This window comes from Acipenser ruthenus, chromosome 6 (genome assembly GCF_902713425.1).
Source record: "Acipenser ruthenus chromosome 6, fAciRut3.2 maternal haplotype, whole genome shotgun sequence".
Classification (NCBI taxonomy): Eukaryota; Metazoa; Chordata; class Actinopteri; order Acipenseriformes; family Acipenseridae; genus Acipenser; species Acipenser ruthenus.
This window is the reverse complement of record NC_081194.1, coordinates 59,935,096-59,956,760: the sequence shown is the minus strand read 5'-3', so window position 1 is coordinate 59,956,760 and position 21,665 is coordinate 59,935,096. Positions and strand designations below refer to the sequence as shown.

General features: G+C 37.4%; 1 protein-coding gene across 1 annotated transcript in view; it reads right to left on the bottom strand.

Moving 5' to 3' along the window:
• Positions 1 to 323: 323 nt before the first annotated feature.
• The window catches only part of LOC117410711 (solute carrier family 35 member F1-like), a 110,208-nt gene continuing 88,866 nt past the window's right edge, over positions 324 to 21,665 (bottom strand). The window contains exons 6-8 of the mRNA XM_059025603.1: positions 19,996 to 20,048; positions 17,284 to 17,438; positions 324 to 1,562 (exon numbers count right to left, since the gene is read on the bottom strand). Coding sequence (XP_058881586.1) covers positions 1,338 to 1,562; positions 17,284 to 17,438; positions 19,996 to 20,048 — 433 coding nt within the window. The 3' untranslated portion in view covers positions 324 to 1,337. The remainder of the gene's footprint in view (positions 1,563 to 17,283; positions 17,439 to 19,995; positions 20,049 to 21,665) is intronic.

Genomic DNA, 21,665 nt, shown 5'->3' with positions numbered 1-21,665 from the left:
ATGCTCAGGCTGATAATCTGCATTATTACCTAAGGACAGAACAGACACTAAGATGTGTGAATGTAAGATTTAGTGCATTACTTGTAGATTATAGAAGATATTGAGCTATAGTAGCAGTTTCCTTGTAGTTTTCAACACTTTCCTTGTAGTTTTCAATAGGGGTTCTGTCAAAGCCAGAATATTGATAACATGTTGTATCTGCACTTGTGAGATGTATAGTTTATTATATAGTCTACACGATAACCACAAAATGTTGATTTTTCTCTACCAGTGATGCACTAGCTATATAGTGATGACCTTAACGCCAAGTCAGGAAATCAGAGTTTCGTTTTTTTTTTTTTTTTTTTTTTTACAGCCCCATACCATCTGTGTCTAATGGAAGTATTCAAAATGTGTGCTTACTCACTGTCTCACTGTTAAAGGAGCAGCAAATGGAGCACTATGTGTCCCTGACAGATACTTGGGATACTCGTGCAATCGCTTGCAAATCATTTATGCATCAAAATCTGCTGTGGGGTTAAGAAACCAAAAAAAAACAAAAAAAAAACAACTCAACACTGGGTAAGCATTGTGGAACATTAATGTGCAAAAACAACCGGAATGATAAAATATGCAGTGTTTATTCAACATTTAAAACCTGTTCCTTAGAGGAGGCTTTTTTTTCAACTTTTTTTTCTTATAAAAAAACTGTCGATTGCCATTTAACACAATGACCTGACCTAATGTGGGTGCACATGAAAGAACAACATACACCTAAAGTGAGTGGAAATAAACAACATAAAACTAAGGAGCACTACAAGAATTTGAAAATAAATACTAAAAATGTACACAACATGGAAGAATAAAATGAAACAATACAGTGGTGAACATTTTTAGGTTACACTGTATTTAGAGAAAGTAATTTCACAATTTGGCAAACAGGCTGCTAGAGACGGGGTCCTGCCTTTGGTATGTAACGGAAGATACATTATATCACCATGACATTATTATTTCAGTGGCTTCAGTTCTCAGTTCTAAAACAGGCACCTTTTCTAATTAGGTTTCCTAATGCCAACAGCCTTTATCTGTATGAAATATATTACATAAATTCCAATCAAAACCAATACAAAAAAATATAAAAAGCTGCTTTAAAAGCACAGAATTCAAGTGACATCAACTTGTTTTTATAGAGAAGTGGCAAAATCATCAATGTTTGAATGCAGTGTATTCTTTCCATTTTTATTCTTGTTTTTTACATTCCTTGTGTTCAGCCAGTGATTTCCTTTCTCTATATACAGTGAGAGTGGATCAGTTGATAATGGCAGTGCCCCCTTGTCCCCCCTTGCCCCCCTTCCAGCTCAGACCACTCGAATGCGGGGCTCCTCTTCAGTCTCCTGCCCCAGACTGGTGTAAGTGACGGATGGCTCCAGCGGCCCTGTGGCGGGGGCGTCTGTCGCAGGTCCTGAGGAGTTGCGGAACTGCTTGTAGACCCGAGGGTCCTGGGCAATGTAGGTTGAAGAGGAGGTGTATAATATCAACCCCATGATGATGGTAAAAAAGGACAGCAGGTACAGACCTGAAAACTAAAGAGAAGAATACAGATTAAATCAACAGACCAGGAACTCAGACCAGACCTGCTCAGGTAAACCAAACAAGTCCTTAATAAGCAACTGGAAAGGTGCTACTAAACTGAAGGACACTAAATTACGTATAATAAAGTTTGAAGGCCAGGGTTCTCTTCTTTATAAAGTCCAAAGGGCGGTATTCTCAATAGAAAAGTGTGAAGGACAGTGTTTTCTCATTGGAAAAATGTGGACAGGGGTTTCTTCTTAGAAAAGTGGGAAGGACAGAAAACTATGGATGCAAGTCAACTATATGATTGGTTTGGTTTTTTATCAACTCTTTCAGCTGCTTTTTTGACTTCGAAATGAAAGTTTAAAATCAAAACTGCATTTGTGCAGCCAAGGGAATGGGACATACTATTATTATGTCATACTCATTTTTTGTGACAAATCAGCTCAATGCAGTGTTATTGCATCACTCATACATATGAATTATACAATTAGACATAATGTAGAAAGAAAACATGAATGTATTAATAAACATTAAACATTTTTATTTATAATTTTCCTTGTACTCTACTGTTGCCGCGGTCAGTTGTAAGTGGAAATCACATCCGGGCCATATATAAGAACATAAGAAAGGTTACAAACGAGAGGAGGCCATTCGGCTCATCTTGCTCGTTTGGTTGTTAGTATTTTATTGATCCCAGAATCTCATCAAGCAGCTTCTTGAAGGATCCCAGGGTGTCAGCTTCAACAACATTACTGGGGAGTTGGTTCCAGATTCCCTAAATTCTCTGTGTAAAAAAGTGCCTCTTATTTTCTGTTCTGAATGCCCCTTTATCTAATCTCCATTTGTGACCCCTGGTCCTTGTTTCTTTTTTCAGGATGATAAATTCCCCTGGGTTGACATTGGCAATACCTTTTAGAATTCTGAATGCTTGAATCAGATCGCTGCGTAGCCTTCTTTGTTCAAGACTGAATAGATTCAATTCTTTAAGCCTGTCTGCATATGACATGCCTTTTAAACCCAGAATAATTCTGGTCGCTCTTCTTTGCACTCTTTCTAAATCAGCAATATCCTTTTTGTAGCGAGGTGACCAGAACTGAACACAATATTCGAGATGAGGTCTTAGTAATGCATTGTAAAGTTTTAAAATTACTTCACTTGTTTTAAATTAAACACTTTTCACTATATATCTTAGCATCTTATTGGCCTTTTTTATAGCTTCCCCACATTGTTTAGATGAAGACATTTCTGAGTCAACATAAACTCCTAGGTCTTTTTCATAGATTCCTTCTTCAATTTCAGTATCTCCCCATATTATATTTATGATGCACATTTTTATTGCCTGCATGCAGTACCTTACACTTCTCTCTAAATGTCATTTGCCATGTGTCTGCCCAGTTCTAAATGCTGTCTAGATCATTCTGAATGACCTTTGCTGCTGAAACAGTGTCATTAATGTAGATTAGGAATAACAGAGGACCTAATACTGATCCCTGTGGTACTCCACTGGTTACCTCGCTCCATTTTGAGGTTTCTCCTCTAATCAGTACTTTCTGTTTTCTACATGTTAACCACTCCCTAATCCAAGTGAATGCATTACCTTGAATTCCTACTGCGTTCAGTTTGAGAATTAATCTTTTATGCAGGACTTTGTCAAAAGCTTTCTGGAAATCTAAATAAATGATCCATTGTCAATGTTGCATCCTCAAAAAAATCAAGGAGGTTAGTTAGACACTATCTCCCTCTCCTAAAACCATGCTGACTGTCTCCCAGGATACTGTTACCATATAAGTAATTTTCCATTTTATAGTTTCTGTAAGTTTCCATCTAATAGAAGTCAGGCTTATTGGTCTGTAGTTACCTAGTTTGGTTTTGTCTCCCTTTTTGTGAGTAGAACTGCAGCTCATGGTTTTCAAAACTGAAATTATTTAATCAACATGTTGGTTTCAAAGTGACTGAGGTGTTTGGCAATATTTTACAATAGTTTCTGATGAGGCAACACTTCTAATTGTAAAATGGCACCTGGGTCATTCTGTGACAAATCACCCAACAAGTTACACCCTACCACCTCCGATTTACTCCAAAACAGTTCTTGGGGGTGTTTCAGGCAAAAATTGGATTATTTTCTTACTGATTCAACACTTATGCCACATAAAACATTTCTTCCTAATTGATACTTGTTCAATAATGAGATTCAATTGATTGTTAATTTGGTAATTGAATTTGTTTTTTGCTCTTTTGTTATGCTTAGTTCAAACAGTTAAAATATTTGTCTATATTGTGGGAATGTTGTCATGAGTTCCTCTGAGTTTGAGTTTGAAATCCCACTTCCAAAGTGTCTGTTGTACGTGAAGATAGCAGCGAGGATGACATTTTAATTGTAGAAAATGAAAGTGACATTAGAAAAATAAAAATGCAAAAAACAAAGTAATGTGAACCAGGAACAGAGAGTAAAGTTATTGATCATTTTGCTGAACATAAATATCATTGCCAGCAATTGGTTTATGAGAAGTACTCTGGCAAAATGTAAGCACACTGTAAGCTTGTTTGAACAATGGTTAAACGAATCTGAAGTCTGTGTAATCGATGGAGATTTACTAAGTGATGATGAAATTGCTGTTCCTGAACCTGCCCAGAAAATATGTGAAATAAAAATGGCATTATGTACAATTGTATTACTTTTAGCAAACAACGTTTCAAAGTGTGTAATACTATAATTAACTCATTGTTGAAATGATTGTTGCGTAATAAAATACTATTTGCTTTTCTGTTAAATTGTTCTGATTCTGGTTTCGTTGACGAATCAGCAGTTTTCTGTGTATTTATATCACAAACTGTGGATTCGTTAATCAACAATATTTCTGCCCCGCAATCCCTTTTTCTTCAAAGCCACACAGCCACTTTTATTTAGAAGATTCGTAGAATGAATCACTCAAAAGATCAAACTGTGATGTCACTGACATTTTTTTGATTAGGTTATTTTTTTTTTTGGGATTGAATGGTGGAGGAAATCTGAACGAAAGACAAGAAAGACGCATGACACTGTGTCTAAAGCAGAGTCTAAAATCTAAAAAGTGAACAAAGAATTAATGATCAAGCAGCACAATCATCAGAACACTTACTTGACTGAGGATTTAGGGAACCATCCAATAGTTATACTAGATGCATTTAAATGCCAGATCATCTTCTGAAGAGGACACTGAAGTAATAATCTCAGTTTGACATTTACAGTATATTTACCACCTGGCCATATCTACACAATACTATTAGTATTAGTGTAGATACAAATATCAGGAGGACTATACTATCGCCCATTACCTTTATCAAAGACCCAGATGAAATAATCTACACATGGCAGATAACATGTTCAATTGGGTTTTTGTTGGGAAGCAATATTAATGCTAATCCCCTCCTTGTGCTAAAGATTTGCAAATTGCTATGGGAAGCCTGTTACATTAATGATATAATCCCAACCTGCAGTCTTTTATGAAGCATAGGAGCAAGTAAGAGAACGGTTTTTAACCAACTTGTAATCTTAATAGATTGGAGCCTTGTGCGATTTCTGTACATAAACACAGTACACCTGGCATTCCCTATTAGTAGCTCCCTCCCTCCTAATATACACCTCTACCCCAAAAGCGCACTCGTCTGACACAACTTGGACCTCCTCAAATACAGTATACACCAATTCAGTACAGTAATAAAATAATAGCAGCAGCATCAACGAGTATGTAGATTCAATTTTCATTTCATTTTCTTTTTTTTTTTTTATTGTCCCCTTACCTGTCTGCAATCACTCTGAGTGGTTGATATTGCAGTTACTCCAAAAATGATTTTTATGGCTTCTGGTAGACTTTTGCGATATCATTTTGTAGTTTATTTGATTACACAATGTTAAATAAAAGATCTAAATGATGTTCATATAGTTTTATTATTATTATTGTCTAAATCCTAAAATTCTAGGTAATGCAAAACCTTTGGCCATAGCTGTACATCCCTATGGAAGGCAACTAATGTAGAATTGAAGAGCAGGTCCTGAATTCAGTCAAAGCACCCTAACAAATGTGTACCAAAAAACAATATTTGAGTAAATGCAATAAGCACCACTCAGAATTCAAGCATCACAAGAAAAGTGGAGCAACTTCCATAATTGTACCCTTTATAATAAGTTGTTAATAAAAAAAAAAAAAAGGAAAAAAAAAGTTTCTGTCTATGGTTTACACTGGAGATAAAACATTTCGATCTCTGTGGATGTCCTACAGGAATAGAGGCAGGTTGCAATTCACATCACTCATTCATAAAACAAGCATATGTTAGGTAAACAAACTAAAAAAAAACATGTTTGTGAGGTGAGGAAAAACAGTGTTTCTAGGGGGTCTTTGCATAACCAAAGGTCACCTTGATTGCTCAATTACCCTGATTAGTCATTAACATTTCATTTTAAATCTATAACCCTGGTATGAATTTGTTTCTCTCCCAATGTAATTAGTTTTATAAGGTAAAAAACACTATTTAGCCACAGTAACTGGTCAAGTTTGTAAAATGCAAAAGTAATTCTATTTTATGCATATTATAAACACAGACCCTGGATTATTGTGCCAGTACCAATTTACAAGAGCCCCATGCTGATAATGTAATCTCAAACCATGAAACAGAGAGCACTGTTAATTATTATTATTATTAGTTTTTATCTCAGATGACTGCCTGGTCCTGAGGCCCACTGAGAGTACTTCCCTGATAATTTATCAAGATACAGTACTTCAAGTAAAGTGTCTCAGAGTGAGTCAAGTTAATCTGCACCAAACTGCACACTCCACTAGTCCTTTTTTCAGTCTTCTAAGGATTGATTGCTAAAGTGTTGGGAGTTTTTGCAATATTGATGATATAAAAAGGTGCAGACTTTGCATTTACTTTAAATTCTGTTTAATTGTTTATCTCTGTGCATTGAATCACAAAGCATGAAAATACACCTTAAAGCTGTTAAGAGGTAGATTGCATCAACCTTTACCTATAAAATAGTTTCAACTAGATCTTTTGAGCATTGTACAGTACTGGGGAAACCTGGATTGCATCAACCACTTTTTTTAAGGGGCAATCCTGGAATAACCACAGATAGATGGCTGATGCAATCCAGGGTAATCCTCCCACTGCAGTAAAATGCTCTAAATAATACCAATTGTGGCTGCCCTGGCAGGGTATAGGTTGATTAAATAAAGTCCTAAGTCTTTCTTAAGCAAGATTGCTATATAATTGCAGTAAACCCCTGTGTCTGCCACTGATTCATGACAATGCATCTCAGGTTTCACATAGCATCCTGAAGCTATCTAAAATTGAATTTGTGTGTTTGTATAAAAATGAATATTTCGATGCAATACGTTATAAGTAAAACAAGCATTCCAGCAAATTTCTGATTTTTTAAATCAACAATAAAAGTAATGAAATATAAACCACAAGAATACCACAAGAATACTTCAGCATAATGGACTTTGGGTGTTTTGGTTCTTTTAGGGCTACTGTTATATATTTCATAGGGCAAGGCTACAAAGTCTAGACACTGGATATGCCTCCCATGTGGACAGTTTATATAAACTATCATAATGACAGGACAGCTGGAAAAATGAGGGATACAGTATATGTGCTGTTAAAAGTTATCTGTCCAACATCTTGCATCCATGGCTGGATGAGCTCCACAGTGGCTCTTTTGAACTAATCCATTGAAGGTTTTTATTTTGGGTTTGGAAAGACTGCAAGGACAATCTGCAGTCCTAGGTAGATGCAAATACAGACACAATTCAGCATGTTGATGTTGTGTTTTAAATATGTGGCATGTTTTATGAGCAAAAAACTACGGAAGCTGTGCCTTAGTGCTGGTGCTATTAATAAACTAAACTGTTTTGCGATATTAGTTTTAATTTTTTTGTATTGTTCTAGAAGAACTCCCTGGTAATCAGTTGGAAAGGATAGCTCTGAACTAAAAATTACAACAACCATCATGCAGCTTCTGTATCTAAAGGATTTGCCCCCTTGTGGGTAGTAGAACACACTGCAGGTTCAGAGTCGAGCCCAGGTATTAGTTGCCATGGGGACTAGCCTGTAGTTTTAAATTTTATATTGGTGTCAAGGTTAGGTCACTTCCGATTGGCAATCGACCCTCGACCCCCCCCCCCCCCCACCCCATCAGCCAGTGCAACGCTGTCTTTTCTACCCATTGTTAACACAAATCAATACCAATTCCTTTAAAGAATATCAGTTTCCATGTCTACACTTTTACGAGATGCAGCCACATGTTTTGTAACTTGAATACTGTTTTGTTGGAGATGAAACGGTAATTTGAGTGGTGCTGCTTTGTTTTCATTCAAGAGCCAATGTATTTAATACTGTTGATATTTCTTAACCTAATTGTACCAAGTCTGGACACGCCACTGACTTAGTCTTTGAATCTGAAACACCTTTGAGAATTTATGAAAAATCATTACTCAACTCTAAGCGCAGATGGAGGGAGCCATCCGTTTTAGCCCTCTCAGTGCATCATTAAATGCATTTCTTCCAATTAAACTTAAATGCGTCTACAGCTGTCAATAAAGCCAAGTTTCTTTTATACTCTTAAGGCAGTTCAAAAGCAATTACTGTTGAAGAAAAGCCATGTTTTTTTTTTCCTTCCTTCTACCTATTGTAAAAAGTTGCTGTAAAAGGCTCAATTAGTATTTTCGCTGCAGGGAAGCTGCTCAGCATTTGGTGAATATGATGAAAGTGAAAAACTAGCATCAGGGGTGAAATTCTCAACAAACAAGTGCAGGTACTCAAAAACTGTGCTATGAAAAAATTATACAAAAAGGTCAAAGTCAAACAATGCACAATACGGGCTAAATACCCCTCAAATTTTTATATAACAGGCACTACTACTAATAAGGATGTACTTGGCCATTTTAATCTCCATAGTATTCTCAGCAATCATCCGTATACTTTCCAGGCCCTGGGTACTCACCTACAACAGGACCTGGCCATGCAACAATAACAGCCTTATTATGCCTCGTTTCCACTGGCGGCCGTGGCCGGCCGGGCCTGTAAAATTGGGTGTTTCCACCAACGGCTCGATCGGCCAACCCACCCACAAAGGAAAATACGTAATTTTCAGCAGTGGAGGTGTGTGCTTGAATTTGTAGACCGACAGGAAATAGAGACACACATCAGCTATGTCAGAAAATAGAATGTCAGGTGGCGTGTGGGATCACGAAGAAATGAAGGTTTTATTAGCAGCATGGAGTGATGTCGACATACAAAAACAGCTAATGGCTGCGGTAAGAAATATCCGAATAGATGAAAAAGTTCTTGCCGAGCATGGCTTTCATAGAATACCGGTGCAGTGCCGTGAGAAGATTAAAAAAAAGAGTACAAAAAAATTAAAGACAGTAACAACCGGTGTGGGAACAGCCGAAAAACCTTCCCTTTTTTAAAAAAAATGTACAGTGTTTTAGGCTGTTGTCCTGTGAACGATCTGCAGGGTCTTTTGTACAACAGTTCTGCGGAGACCGTCAGTGTGGAAGACGAACAAGATCCTGTCTGTCGAGCAACAGGTAAGGTAAGATCATTCATAAATTGTAATTTACTGTAAAGCCTTGTACATCCTACTTATCCTACAATAACATATTCTGTATGCTTCTCTGTTGTGTTTCTGCATAGATTAATTGCCACGATCTATTCCATAAAAAGATTTTCCAGGCCGAAACAGTATAAAAGTAGAATTAAAAAAAAATAATAAAGTATCCCTGGTATTGTGGTTTCTGCACAATAAACAAAGTGGCAAAAGACACATTTTCATAAAGTATTATCATTACTGTGGTTTACTTATGCCTTTTTTTTTTTTTTTTCTTTTTAAGATGTACACACAAGTGAAAACTCACTTAAACTCTTCAAAATGTTTTAGAAAAGGGGGCATTGTACAAAGAAAAAACACCTCACTGTTTTAGTTTATTACAGTCCTCATAACAGAAAATACTAGGATCACAACAAAATAAAATGTTGATCACTATACTTAACATTTACCTTGCAAGTTGGGCCAGTGTTTGAAAAGCGTGAAGCACACCTACATCTGTATCCCGATTCTGTCTCGCTTACCAAATTTGAAGCAGCACTTTCTTGATCCTGTTCTTTTTTTTAAAATGATAATCCCTACTGTCCCACACATCACTTGCCATTTTAGAAACTTTCATGCACATTCTGGCAATGTGGTAAATCGGTGCAAGACAAAACATGTTCTGATAATTATTTCTAATATTTATCAACTATGTACTTTATGGTGAACACCGACGTGAATTTTTGCCTTCAAATTCATGTACAGCAATGTTTGTTTCGAATATTTCAAATAGTTTCTCCACTACACTAAAGAAAATAATTATTACTTCATAATAATCAAAATGACTCCAGACCGCCGTTTTCATGTTGCACTGCTAAGGTCTTCTCTTGTTGATCTATGAATGAGCACTGACACAAAGAGAAATGGGCGGAGATTTGTGACTCATGCCAAAATGAAATCTCATCAGAATGAAAGCTCGGCCAATCAACATGCAGTGATTATACTGACGTTAATGGTGGCCAATAGCAGCTAACAAACAGAAGCAGTATGAGGAAACATAATGCAAGCAGCAAGAACTGTGCTGATTGAAAGCGCATTTGAGAAACGTTGCGCTAGTGACTGTGTGAATGAATGCAATGCATCCGCATTGGATGAAAAGCAGATTAAATAAGTCCCGGTACCCAGTACCGGCATCAAATAAGTCCTGGTACAGAGAACCGGTGAGTACCAGCAGAATTTCACCCCTGACTAGCATTGACATCTCTCTCAAGTGTAAAAAAAAAAAAAGAATTCCTGTGAATACAAGAAATGCTTTAAACAAATGTAAGAAAGCATGTGAGCAAAATACATACAGATTAGAAGTAACACATAACTGTCAGTAGCATGACCTACATCCACACCATGCATTTAGATTAGTATCTCACATTAAATGGGGCCTACAATGTACATTTGGTAACAAATGGAATGATTTATTCTGTTGCTAAACATGACTGAACACAAATCAAACCCCTTTTCCCTGGAAATTAGAATTTTTGTGGGCAGTTACACACATCAATGAATTAAAAGCAGCAATAATCTTCTTTAAATCTTTTGTAGAACTGGATTTTATGAACAGCTCAGAACGTGTCCATGTATTGCAGGATGGTTGTAGGCTTGTTAGAACAATGTCGATCCATTAGTAATAATGATCTATTCTAGATCTATCTAGATGACAATTAAAAAAACTGTTTACAGTGAGCAACAATACAATGGGTTGTTTCAACAGTTGCCTGGGGTACTGGGTAGCAGTGGTGGTCTGGATTCCTAATCAGATAATTACATCTATTTCACACATCTTAAACAGATTTAGGGTGGAAGTGCACACCATTTAAAATTACATTTATAAAGCACTCGGGATGAGTCATTTCTTAAAATAGAGATGTAGCACAGAAGTGTATTGTATGTACAGTTTACTGATATTTTGTTTTATTAAATACAAGACTTCACTTTAATGCCAGAGTACTATGTCAATATTCTAGAAGGTTTAGAATAATTAATACAAATTACATTGTCTTTTGGTTTCCTTGATAGGCAATTTGTATTTAAAAAACAGTTTAACAAAAAAAAAGAATACTATAAATAATTTTAAAAAATACAATTTTGTACATTTTACTTTAAACAAAAAGTGTCAATATTTTTGTGACTTCTACAAGACAATTGTACATTACAGAAGCATTCTGTTATAATGACGCATAAACAAGCAGTGAAGCCAGCTAACTTCAAAGAAGGCCTGGAATGGATTGCCAGGCCTACAAGGCATCTGCATTCTGGCAGAACATAAATCACAACAAAGCACAAATCCCTTAGAATCAGGAGCACTCAAGCAGCATCTCATCTACTCTAGCCACCAGCACGTGTCAGTTACAAAATGTGAATAATAATAAACAATGTAATCATATTAGAAATGGATGAAGCCAATACTACTGGCTTTGCAGCTATACATAAAGAATTATACTTTCCAAATTGGTTTGTTATGGTTTAATATATATATATATATATATATATATATATATATATATATATATATATATATATATATATATATATATATATGATATTTTGCAGTACTTTCATGTGCAAAGTAGTCCTTTCTAATGAGAATAAAAACAAGAGAAAGCCAAAACCTTCGACCAAACCATCAGACCAAGTGAAAATATCTTCCTGGCACATGAAAGATAATGACAGAAATTCATTTTTGCTGCTGCCTTGCTCACTTACTCATGTGTGAAATTACCCATGAGAGGGAGGGGGGTATAAGCTTGCCAGACAACTATTATTGCCCTCAGATTTGATCAGGCAAATCGATCAAAATGAAAAGTGAATTACTTTAGAAAACGGGGCTGTGATGAGTCAAAGGGGTTTCGGTCTGTAATTCAGCCTCCCGACAGTAGAAGGCATCAAACCAACTCGGGACTTCCCTTACCAAGATCTCGTGACCATGATGAAAGTCATCTTTATGAGGGGTGGCACCTTGGTGAGGGGCGGAAGTACGAGTATGTAAATTCCAGCCACTGGAGTCAAGTGAGGTTCAAGGACACTTGTTAGTTTGGAATTGGTGTTCCACTGACTACCGAGGCGGGGCTTTGCATACTAAAGGGAACGTGCTACTGTGTCCGGGGTTGGTCCCACAAAGTATAGGCGGAGGAAAGGCTGGAGGGAGAGAAGCAGTGCCGGGTTCTGGTTGTTTATTATCACGGACGGAAGTTGTTCTTTTTGTTTTGATTCCCTTTTCGGTGTTCAGCATATCAAGAAGAGGACTAAGAGGCTTCCGTTCCTTTCGTTTGGTTTCTCCAGCACTCCCTCCCTCACATCCTTCTTTTGTTTGTTTATTTTTTTGCGTGTAAATATTAATAAATAATTTTTTTATTTTTACAGGTAAATTACTGTCTGGAAATTCCATTATTACTCACACGCCTCACAGGGACTTTCTTGAAAGAATACAGTGTGAGCATAGCATCAGAGTAAAGACACTTGTGTCAGCAGGGAACAGGGACCAGAAATTAAGGGTCGCCCTTTACTAAAAACTCTGAAAAAAAGGTCAGCTAGTGTGGTATGCAGTCTACGAGATTTCAATGGGAGTAATTGCTGGAAGGAACCTGTCATATCTCTGGTTTTGCTCCACTGGTTTCCTTGTAATTTTTTTTTATAGGAACAGATAGCCTGGTGAGTGAGGAACAAATGAAACACAGTGGGGCATTCCTGTAATATTGTTACCCTTTAACTGTAGCCTGTTCAGGTTTTGTTTTTTCAGAATTTATAGTAATGCTCAGATTTCCAGGGTTTGTTCACATATCCAGAGCAAGACAAGAGCTATTTTTGTACAGTACAGTAGTTAATAGTGAGCAATATACCAAGTTTCATTGGGTTTCCTCGTCCTGTTGATCCGATTTAGGAACCTGCAACACATTCATTTCACTAGGTGTCTGGCATTACGTTGTAAGTGACTCTGCAGCTGATGCATAGTTCGCACACCCTAGTCTCTGTAAGTTGCCTTGGATAAAGGCGTCTGTTAAATAAACTAATAATAATAATAATTACCAGTGCTCCAGATAAGGTTTTGGGTCATTGAGCAATTTTTCTACTTTCCAATTTAGACACTATGTGAGTAGAATGCAACGTTACCTTAAGGTCATGAGTACTTTCAATAAATACTGTACTTACTTGAATGCTAACATATGGGACATGCATGAAGTACAGCCTTACATTTTAACTAATGTTACTTTGAACTACTGTACAACTACTTGGTATAATAATGAAAACAATAATTATTCTCATTTGCTTTACTGACCACAAACAAATAGCAAATAAACACAGAAACTGATTCTTTTTTTGAATTCCAATGCTGCAGAGGGAATATACAGTACTTAACAAAAAGGCCTGTATGCTCGTTTCCTTATTGATTGCCATGCTATAGCAACATAAAGCATCTTGACACTCCAAACACAGAATATTGTATTTATTAAATAGATCTACTTCCCATAAATCTGGTTGACAGATAGGTAAATTGGAAGGTTAGGTTGAGCTGAACTAAGACAGCGTTGAGAAATCCCAAGGATCAAGAATCCAGTCGTTTATTAACCAGTCATAAACATGCATTGCAAATGAGTGAATACAACTGTACGTTTCTTTTAAATGAAAAGCCAGACTTATTGGTCACGTGTTTCTGGCAATTCCCAGGAAGACTACAATGAACTGTCCGGCATTTTAATTATCCATTGTTGAGCTACCGCATGCAGTATATTCACAATTGACCATTGAGATGCCAGGAACTAATGAAGTACAAGAAGCCTGATAACATGCAAACTCAAGCTGTGCAAAATTGCTTTGTGTATTTTTTCGCATTAAATTTAAATATCATACGTAATTCATATTTTTTCAATGCATAAAACACCCAGTACGCAGCTTATCTGGAGCGCTGGGCGTTACTACGTACTTTTCAGGCAAACGCAGCATCACCAACCTGCCATGTCTAACCTTCACAGAGTACTGTCCATTATACAGTCAAGCCGTCTCATTCTTTTTAGCAGTTAGATTTGGTTTAGGAAGATACAAATGAAGGGAGTCACTTCACCTTGCTATACTGAGAGCAATCAGAGTTACTGCACACACCAAGACTACATAAAGTACATTCAAACTGAAGTCAGTTTTTATACAATCATTTTTGTTTTACCTCGCTGTTCTACTCACTCACACCTTGCAAAGATGGAGACCTGTTTCAATGGTCGTATCACCTATACGATTACATTTTTTAAACCTGATTACAAGTCAATTTTTCTCTCATCCGGGGCACTGACAGTTTTACAGTCGTATTACCATACCGCCATACCAAGCCCGTAAACTGACTACAAAGTATGTTTATTGTCAGTTTACGGCCTCGGTACGGCAGTAAAACTGTCGGCTCTCCAGATAAGAGGAAAATGTTCACGTAGATTAAACAGCAATGTCTTCACCATGCTGTGAAGTTTACCTACAACAATAAGCATGTTGTCCTTCTTTTCAAGGTTCCTTCAATACATCATTAGCCCATGTAGGTTTTACTTGGACCTCAGGTATAGAATTAATTTTTCTGTGGGTATTGAGCCTTAAATCCCATGCAATCAGCTAGGACAGATAGTATAAAGTGCATCCATTTTCTACAATACCTACAGTCATGGTATAGGAGTGGCAAGTTATGTACTGTAAATAGGAGGCAGTGTGTGTGTGTGTGTGTGTGTGTGTTGGGGGGGGGGGGGGTTGAGAAGTATTGCAATGTAGAGAAATGAAAACAAACTCATGCTGAAGACCTAGATTACAGTGTAAGCTGTGGGTACCTGAATTCATCACACCACATTAAATATTCCATTAAAATCATTCAACCTACACGGAAGATGTTACAAAAACTGGATCAGACCACTATAAATCTTTCCATGCTCAAGGAAGCTGCATGCTTTTTAGTCTGCATTTTATAGACTAGGTTGCTTAACGAAACCTCTGCAATAACCCTACCTCCCATAAAATGAATGGCCAACAAAATGACAAACTGACAACTGTTTGTAAGGTATGCTGTGTCCACTGGTTTCACCAACGCTTTCTGTCACAGCAATCGGATGAAAAAAAGTGAGATTATTTCAAAGCATAAGATGTGTACATTGGTTTCCTATGCAGCTGAAAGCACTCGGCAGGTACTTCACACAATTACCCTGTTAAATGACATTCATAAGGTCATCAAACTCACCCAGGACCTAGATTACCAACTCAGTTCTTTAGTATAAATCATTTTCTAGATACTTTGTGTGCTACAACACAAAGATTCTATAAAACACCAAACTGTCGGATACAGTAGACAGGCAGCAATTCTGTTCAGTCGCGTTTTAAATCAGAATGGGACTGATTAATAAAGATTTTTACACCAAAATGTAATTTGCACTGTTTTTTTGTGAAAGTAAAATAAAGCTGTTAATGTTGCAAAACACATCACAAACAACAAGGTCATTTTAATATTGCTTTAGACTGCTACTGTGTTTGTTGTTTTATCTTTATACTGTATAACACTGACATGTATATTTTCCTTGCACAAAAAATGGTGCTAATTGTATTATGTTCCATTTTTTTTTTTTTTATAAAGAACTCGAAATCCCAGAAGCCAGACACATTGGCTCATCGTGAGCACCAATCACTGATTTTCCTATGACTTTTCAGACATTGTTTCTTCATGCAGCGTTTCAAAGTTGTCGAGGACTGTACCATTGCAGTATCACCGTTACTCATTTTTCTTCACTAACAGCTTCAAATAAATTACCAAAATGGATTTTGGGTTGGCAGGGAAGCAGACAATTATCTTCCATGCCAACAATAACACGTGAGTGAAAATATATCTGAAAACAGTTGCTACTCGTGCTGGCTTTAAACCAGCATGTTACTAGTTTGTGATTTTGTCGCTGTTTATTATTTGCTTTGGCCATCGTGCCTTTTGTTTTTGTGAAAGTCTTTTGGGTTTTATTTATTTAATAAATACACGCTCAGCACTTCAGCCCGTAGTACTAGTGTCTGTCTCTTCCTGGTCCATCCTATTTTACCCTTCATGGTTACTGGCCCATCAACCATGACTTGAATCAGAAGCATCCAGACCAGGAGCTTACTCTATGGAAACTAATACCTCCTCACATGTCTTATTTAATTGCAAACATCACCATACATTCCAGCACTTTGTTAGAAAACTCTATCAGTGAAGGCAGTAACATCGAAGCAGGTATGTGTTCTTTGTTTAAATATTTAATACCCTCTTACCTCTGTTTTTGTTTCAGTATAACATTTTCACTTATGAATGAGGGAAACCTCAGGAATCATGAGCAATTTTGAGAACTTTAACACAGCTTCCCAAACAGGAGATCAAATAAAACAATAAGCTTTACCTGACTAGGTTACACAGGGAAAAGGCTATAACTTCACAAAAGCTGCAGCTTGTGTTAATTGTAAAGTCTAAAGGTACTTGTTTATAGTTTCTGTAACTGATTATAATAGACTAATCTCAATTAAATGAGACTGTGTAAAGGCCTTTTAACTTTATGTTTAACTTTAGACAGAGGCCAGCGGTCGCCAAGAACATTATTATTCTTTTTTTTTTAATTTAGTAGACAGCAATTAGTTTTTTATTATTTTCTCTCCAATTTAGTAGTGTCCAATTATTTTGTTTAGCTCAGCTCACCGCTACCACCCCTGCGCTGACTCAGGAGTCACACACTACAGACTCACCGTGCAGCCACCCAGAGCTATAGCGTCGGAGGACAACGCAGCACTGGGCAGCTTACAGGCAAGACCGCAGGCGCCCGGCCAGACCACAGGGGTCGCTGGTGCGCGGTAAGCCGAGGACACCCTGGCCGACCTAACCCTCCCGTCCTCGGTCGGCAAAGGAATAGCCTGGACTCGAACCGGTGATGTCCACACTATAGGGCGCATCCTGCACTCTACGCAAGTGCTTTTACTGGATGCACCACTCGGGAGCCCACCAAGAACATGTTTTTTGTTTGGCTGCTGATGAAAGTGTGGCTGCAAACAAGATGATACAATTAATAACACTATGCTGAGGTGTCCTGGGAACTATTTAAATGTAGATTCATTTTGAAAAATAAAATACCACCTACCTTGAAATGGAAAAGGAATAATCCACAGAAGAGACTGTAAAGGTCTGCCGTTAAAAGGGAGAGGTTGACAGCTGTGGCACTGGTTCTCTTAATGACCACTGGCATGAAACTATACAGGCCAAACATGCAGGCACTGAATCCAATATACAGTAACCCTGGGGAAAGAAAAATAGAGACACTTCTGTTTCTGACAGGTTCGGTCTTAAAACAACTTGCACGCTCTCTGTTTTGCTTTATTACATCACAAAGCTCTAATGTATTTAAGGGAAGGTGAAGGTTAATGGAGCTTGATTGAGTGATGGCGTCTGTTAAGCCGCTGAGCAATGACAGCTGCAACATGTGCCTCCACTTGCTCTTCCACCAATGTTACTTAACCTTGCCATAAAGGGACTCCTTCAGCAAAATGTAAGTGGCTGTAATTAACTGCATTTTGACAGGTACAGTCATGATGTCACCCTGGGTCTCAAAGCAGTGCTTTTTACATAGCAAATGAGTCTAAACAAAGAATATGTGTTTCAATGTATACCTACACAATTTCAGGAAGCCACGACACATACTATACAGTTGTTTGGCCATCAGACACAGCTGTATATTTTAAAGGAGGACTTGTTACAGACATCCTTTAATTCATTCAGCCTATTTCCTGCCTGCAGCAGTGTGGAGTAGTGGTTAGGGCTCTGGACTCTTGACCGGAAGGTTGTGGGTTCAATCCCCAATGGGGGACACTGCTGTTGTACCCTTGAGCAAGGTACTTTACCTAGATTGCTCCAGTAAAAACCCAACTGTATAAATGGGTAATTGTATGTAAAATAATGTGATATCTGTATAATGTGAAATAATGTATAATGTGAAATCTTGTAACAATTGTAAGTCGCCCTGGATAAGGGCGTCTGCTAAGAAATAAATAATAATAATACTTTGATTACTTTTGGTTTTGCATTCCTCTGTGTTTACTTGAGATATTACTTGTGTAGCATGGTATACTGTGTATGTTGTCAAACTCATATATAAAACATAACATAGTACAACCATTTAACATTTATTTTTTGAGCTTCTGAAAGGCAATACATTACTTGTCGATACTTGTCTATAAGACTTTCACCCTCCATGCCTTGTTCGAACAAGAATACCAAATTATGCTGTATAGACTTGAGGGTGTTTTAAAATGTATTGTAGTTTGTATTTTTGGGGACTTTTGAATTCCAGACACACTAAGAAAAAAAGTCATTACATAAACTGCAGTCATTGTACAGCAGAAAGACATGAGAGAGTTCCCAAAGCTTTGAAAATAAAAAACGTGTTGGCTGAGGACACTACACTGAAGCAAAATGTATTCAAGTGAAAACTAAAATGTCCATCAGCGGCTTTCAAAAAGCACTGTAAATAATTACCTGGTCATCAAGCTACAAGAACAGGGAATACAGGAAGTGAAACTGTTGACAAATATTTGGTGTGCAAGTTGTGGGGGTTGTTAGGGTATATACTGTAATATTAAACAAGGGGAAAACTCAAATGACAGGGCTTCAGTCCTACTCCAAATGGTTGGATCAGGATTACCAGCCTGTTACTGATAGCAGTAAAAATTGAACATTGCCTCAGAACATCATATGTTAAAATACTTCACTAGCATCCCTAAAGGCAGAATCATACGTAAAGCTGTCAGTCCTTTAACACTGTAATAAATAAATGACCATTCACAGCTTTACTATAATCATGTTCTTCAGGGCTACCAGATGCTAGATGATAATGAGCAAGAAAAAAAATATATTGGGTTCTAGAACACAAATTCCTTTCAATTCCATGAAGGCACTTTAGTGATGCTGCTTCCAGGGTGCTGACAAATGCATTGGTTATACCCATCAACATTATTGCTCAGATACAGGCATTCCGAATTACATAAGTACCCTGTCTGGTTTTGTATTACTTTAATAAAAGCTGCCAAATTCAGGAATGCTCCTGGTTTTTACTTGTACTTATTAAAGGGGACACTGTCAGTCAGGTTTGGTGCTTAAATGACCCTTTAATGTAATTTGCGGATTTATATGCCAGCTGTGTCCTTTGTGAACACACCATTAATTGACGCAAGCCCATCAGAAAATATGAACAAATAATAGGAGGCTGAATTTACAATATGTCAACAGATGTGGAGTTACCCTGACATCATGAGACTGTAATATGTATGGTAATGTACTGCCATAAAGCATAATAGGTGTTTTTACCTCTGGATTTAGACAGGAACTACTATTCACCTACTAAATGACTTTTGACAGCTAATGAAACACAAATAAAAATCAGCCATACACATCTTGGGCATTGCCATATAAAATAATGTGATGCTGGTTAGGGTCTCCTAATCAGATATCAAAAGTCAATCAACCCCTGAGAACAGATACAATTATCTGTGCCTTGGCAGTGTGCAATGCTTCTAATACTTACCTAAGATAAGTGGTGCTATAGGAATCTCTGCGCTGCATTGATTCCTACAGTGTAACTGCTGCCCTTCATGTCACTTAATTTACAGAATGATCTTCTTTTGACACTGCTTCATGACTAACTAATGGTGCAAGGAAACACTGACACAGCAGGGGTAGTATCTAATGCAGACAAGGTTATGAGGCAATCAATTCCAGCTTACACTGGATAGACTGCCTCTCTTTTTTAATTTGCATGCTCCAAGCCTTGCACAGTAATCATGTAAAATCATCATCTCACCTATTTGCCAATCCCATGGTACCCTTAACAGTTCCTTATGTTCCATTATAGCTCTGTAATGGAAAAGAAAATTAACATCAGGCAGAGAACAGGGTGGACAGGTTAGGAGGAAGCTACGCATGATTGTAAAGCATTCCTATTGTTCAGTGTAGAACACACTGGTAAGAATGTCCACTGAAGGCTGTGCCTACAGTCGTATGCACCTTTCATATACTGTAGTCCAGTAATCTTTTTCCTATTGGATAAAACCTATCCCAGGTAATACTCACTTCTACACATCATATCAAATGCAGAGAACATCCATTTCTTGGCCAGGGCTATAAAGCCCCGAGAGCTTGTATAACCCCTGGCCTTATTTGTTCAGATGATGAAGGGCCTGTGAGGCTACACAAAGCAGTCATGGAAATAAATCTCGGGAACCAAGTTGTTTTAAAGCACTTTACAAAGAGTGTTCTGCCATTCTGTGGTTAAGATGCATTTTTAATGTTTAAATAGATTGTTAATCACATAAAATTATTTACGTAACAAGTTTTTTTTTTCTTAAAACACTGGGAGTTAAGAACAAATCAGAATTTGGTGTGTAACATGTAAATGGAGGAATGCGCCATCATGCTCTGGGGCGATATTGAAAGAACAGCCCTGGGGTCACTTCTGGCTCACCCCCTCCTTCTCATGGCTCTCTATCAGCCTTTGAAATTGGGTCCTGAATGACTGCCAACCTCTGCCAGCTGCCACCAAGCACCATTGGGTTGCGTGCCTACTGAAGTGTGCCTTGAGGCGATTAAAAGGACAACAGGCAGATAACCAGGTGCCTAAAGCGGGGAGCTGGGAACCAAGAAGCCCTGGTTTGAAAATACTCCTGAGCTGGGAGCCCAAGACACTTTTGCGCCTTGTGTCTCAATTTGACCCAGTTTTGAAAAAAAAAAAAAAGCCCAAGAAACTATATTGCTGTTAATGTACTTTTTTATTTACCTGTTTAGAATTATGTTAACTCTTTATTAAATTTAAAAAGAAAATTACTCCTTTGCTTAATATGTTGAAAATACATAAAGGGTTTGATATGTTCAACGAACAAGTCAGTACAACACTTAGTGAAGAATCAGTGGACGTTTTCAAAAAGTAATAAAAGCCATTATATTGCTCAGAACGCAGGCAGAGACAGCATAGCAGCAGGGGTGGGGTGGCGTGGCCCCTGTATGTGTGCCTTTATTTTACAGCAAGACGTTACAAAATGCAACACATTAAAGTAGAAAAATATCCCAGGAGTAAAGAAAACGTTGTGTAGGCCCCAGTGAATTAACTACAAAACAAAGGATGCCAAATAACAGTTCAAGTTAAACGTTGTTTTGTTTATAGTACATAAAGTTGATGCCGCATTTTATTTGTTATTTACTTTTTGTTTTTCCTTCCTTGCCATTGTCATTTCTTCACAGTAAGCAGTGGCCAATGACATGTTTTCATAAAGTAATAACATGAGGTGTCTTTTTGTAGCTGAATAAGCAAACAAAAACTCACTATGCGTGCATGCGCATAATCTGGTTTGTTTACTTTTTGCTGTCTACAACTTTTAAATAGAGGCTCAAGAGCTGCTGTGTTGATTATGTTTTTTTTTAAATATTTTAATCTTACATGTCAAACTGAGCTCTTTTTCATTTGCCATTTTTGAAATT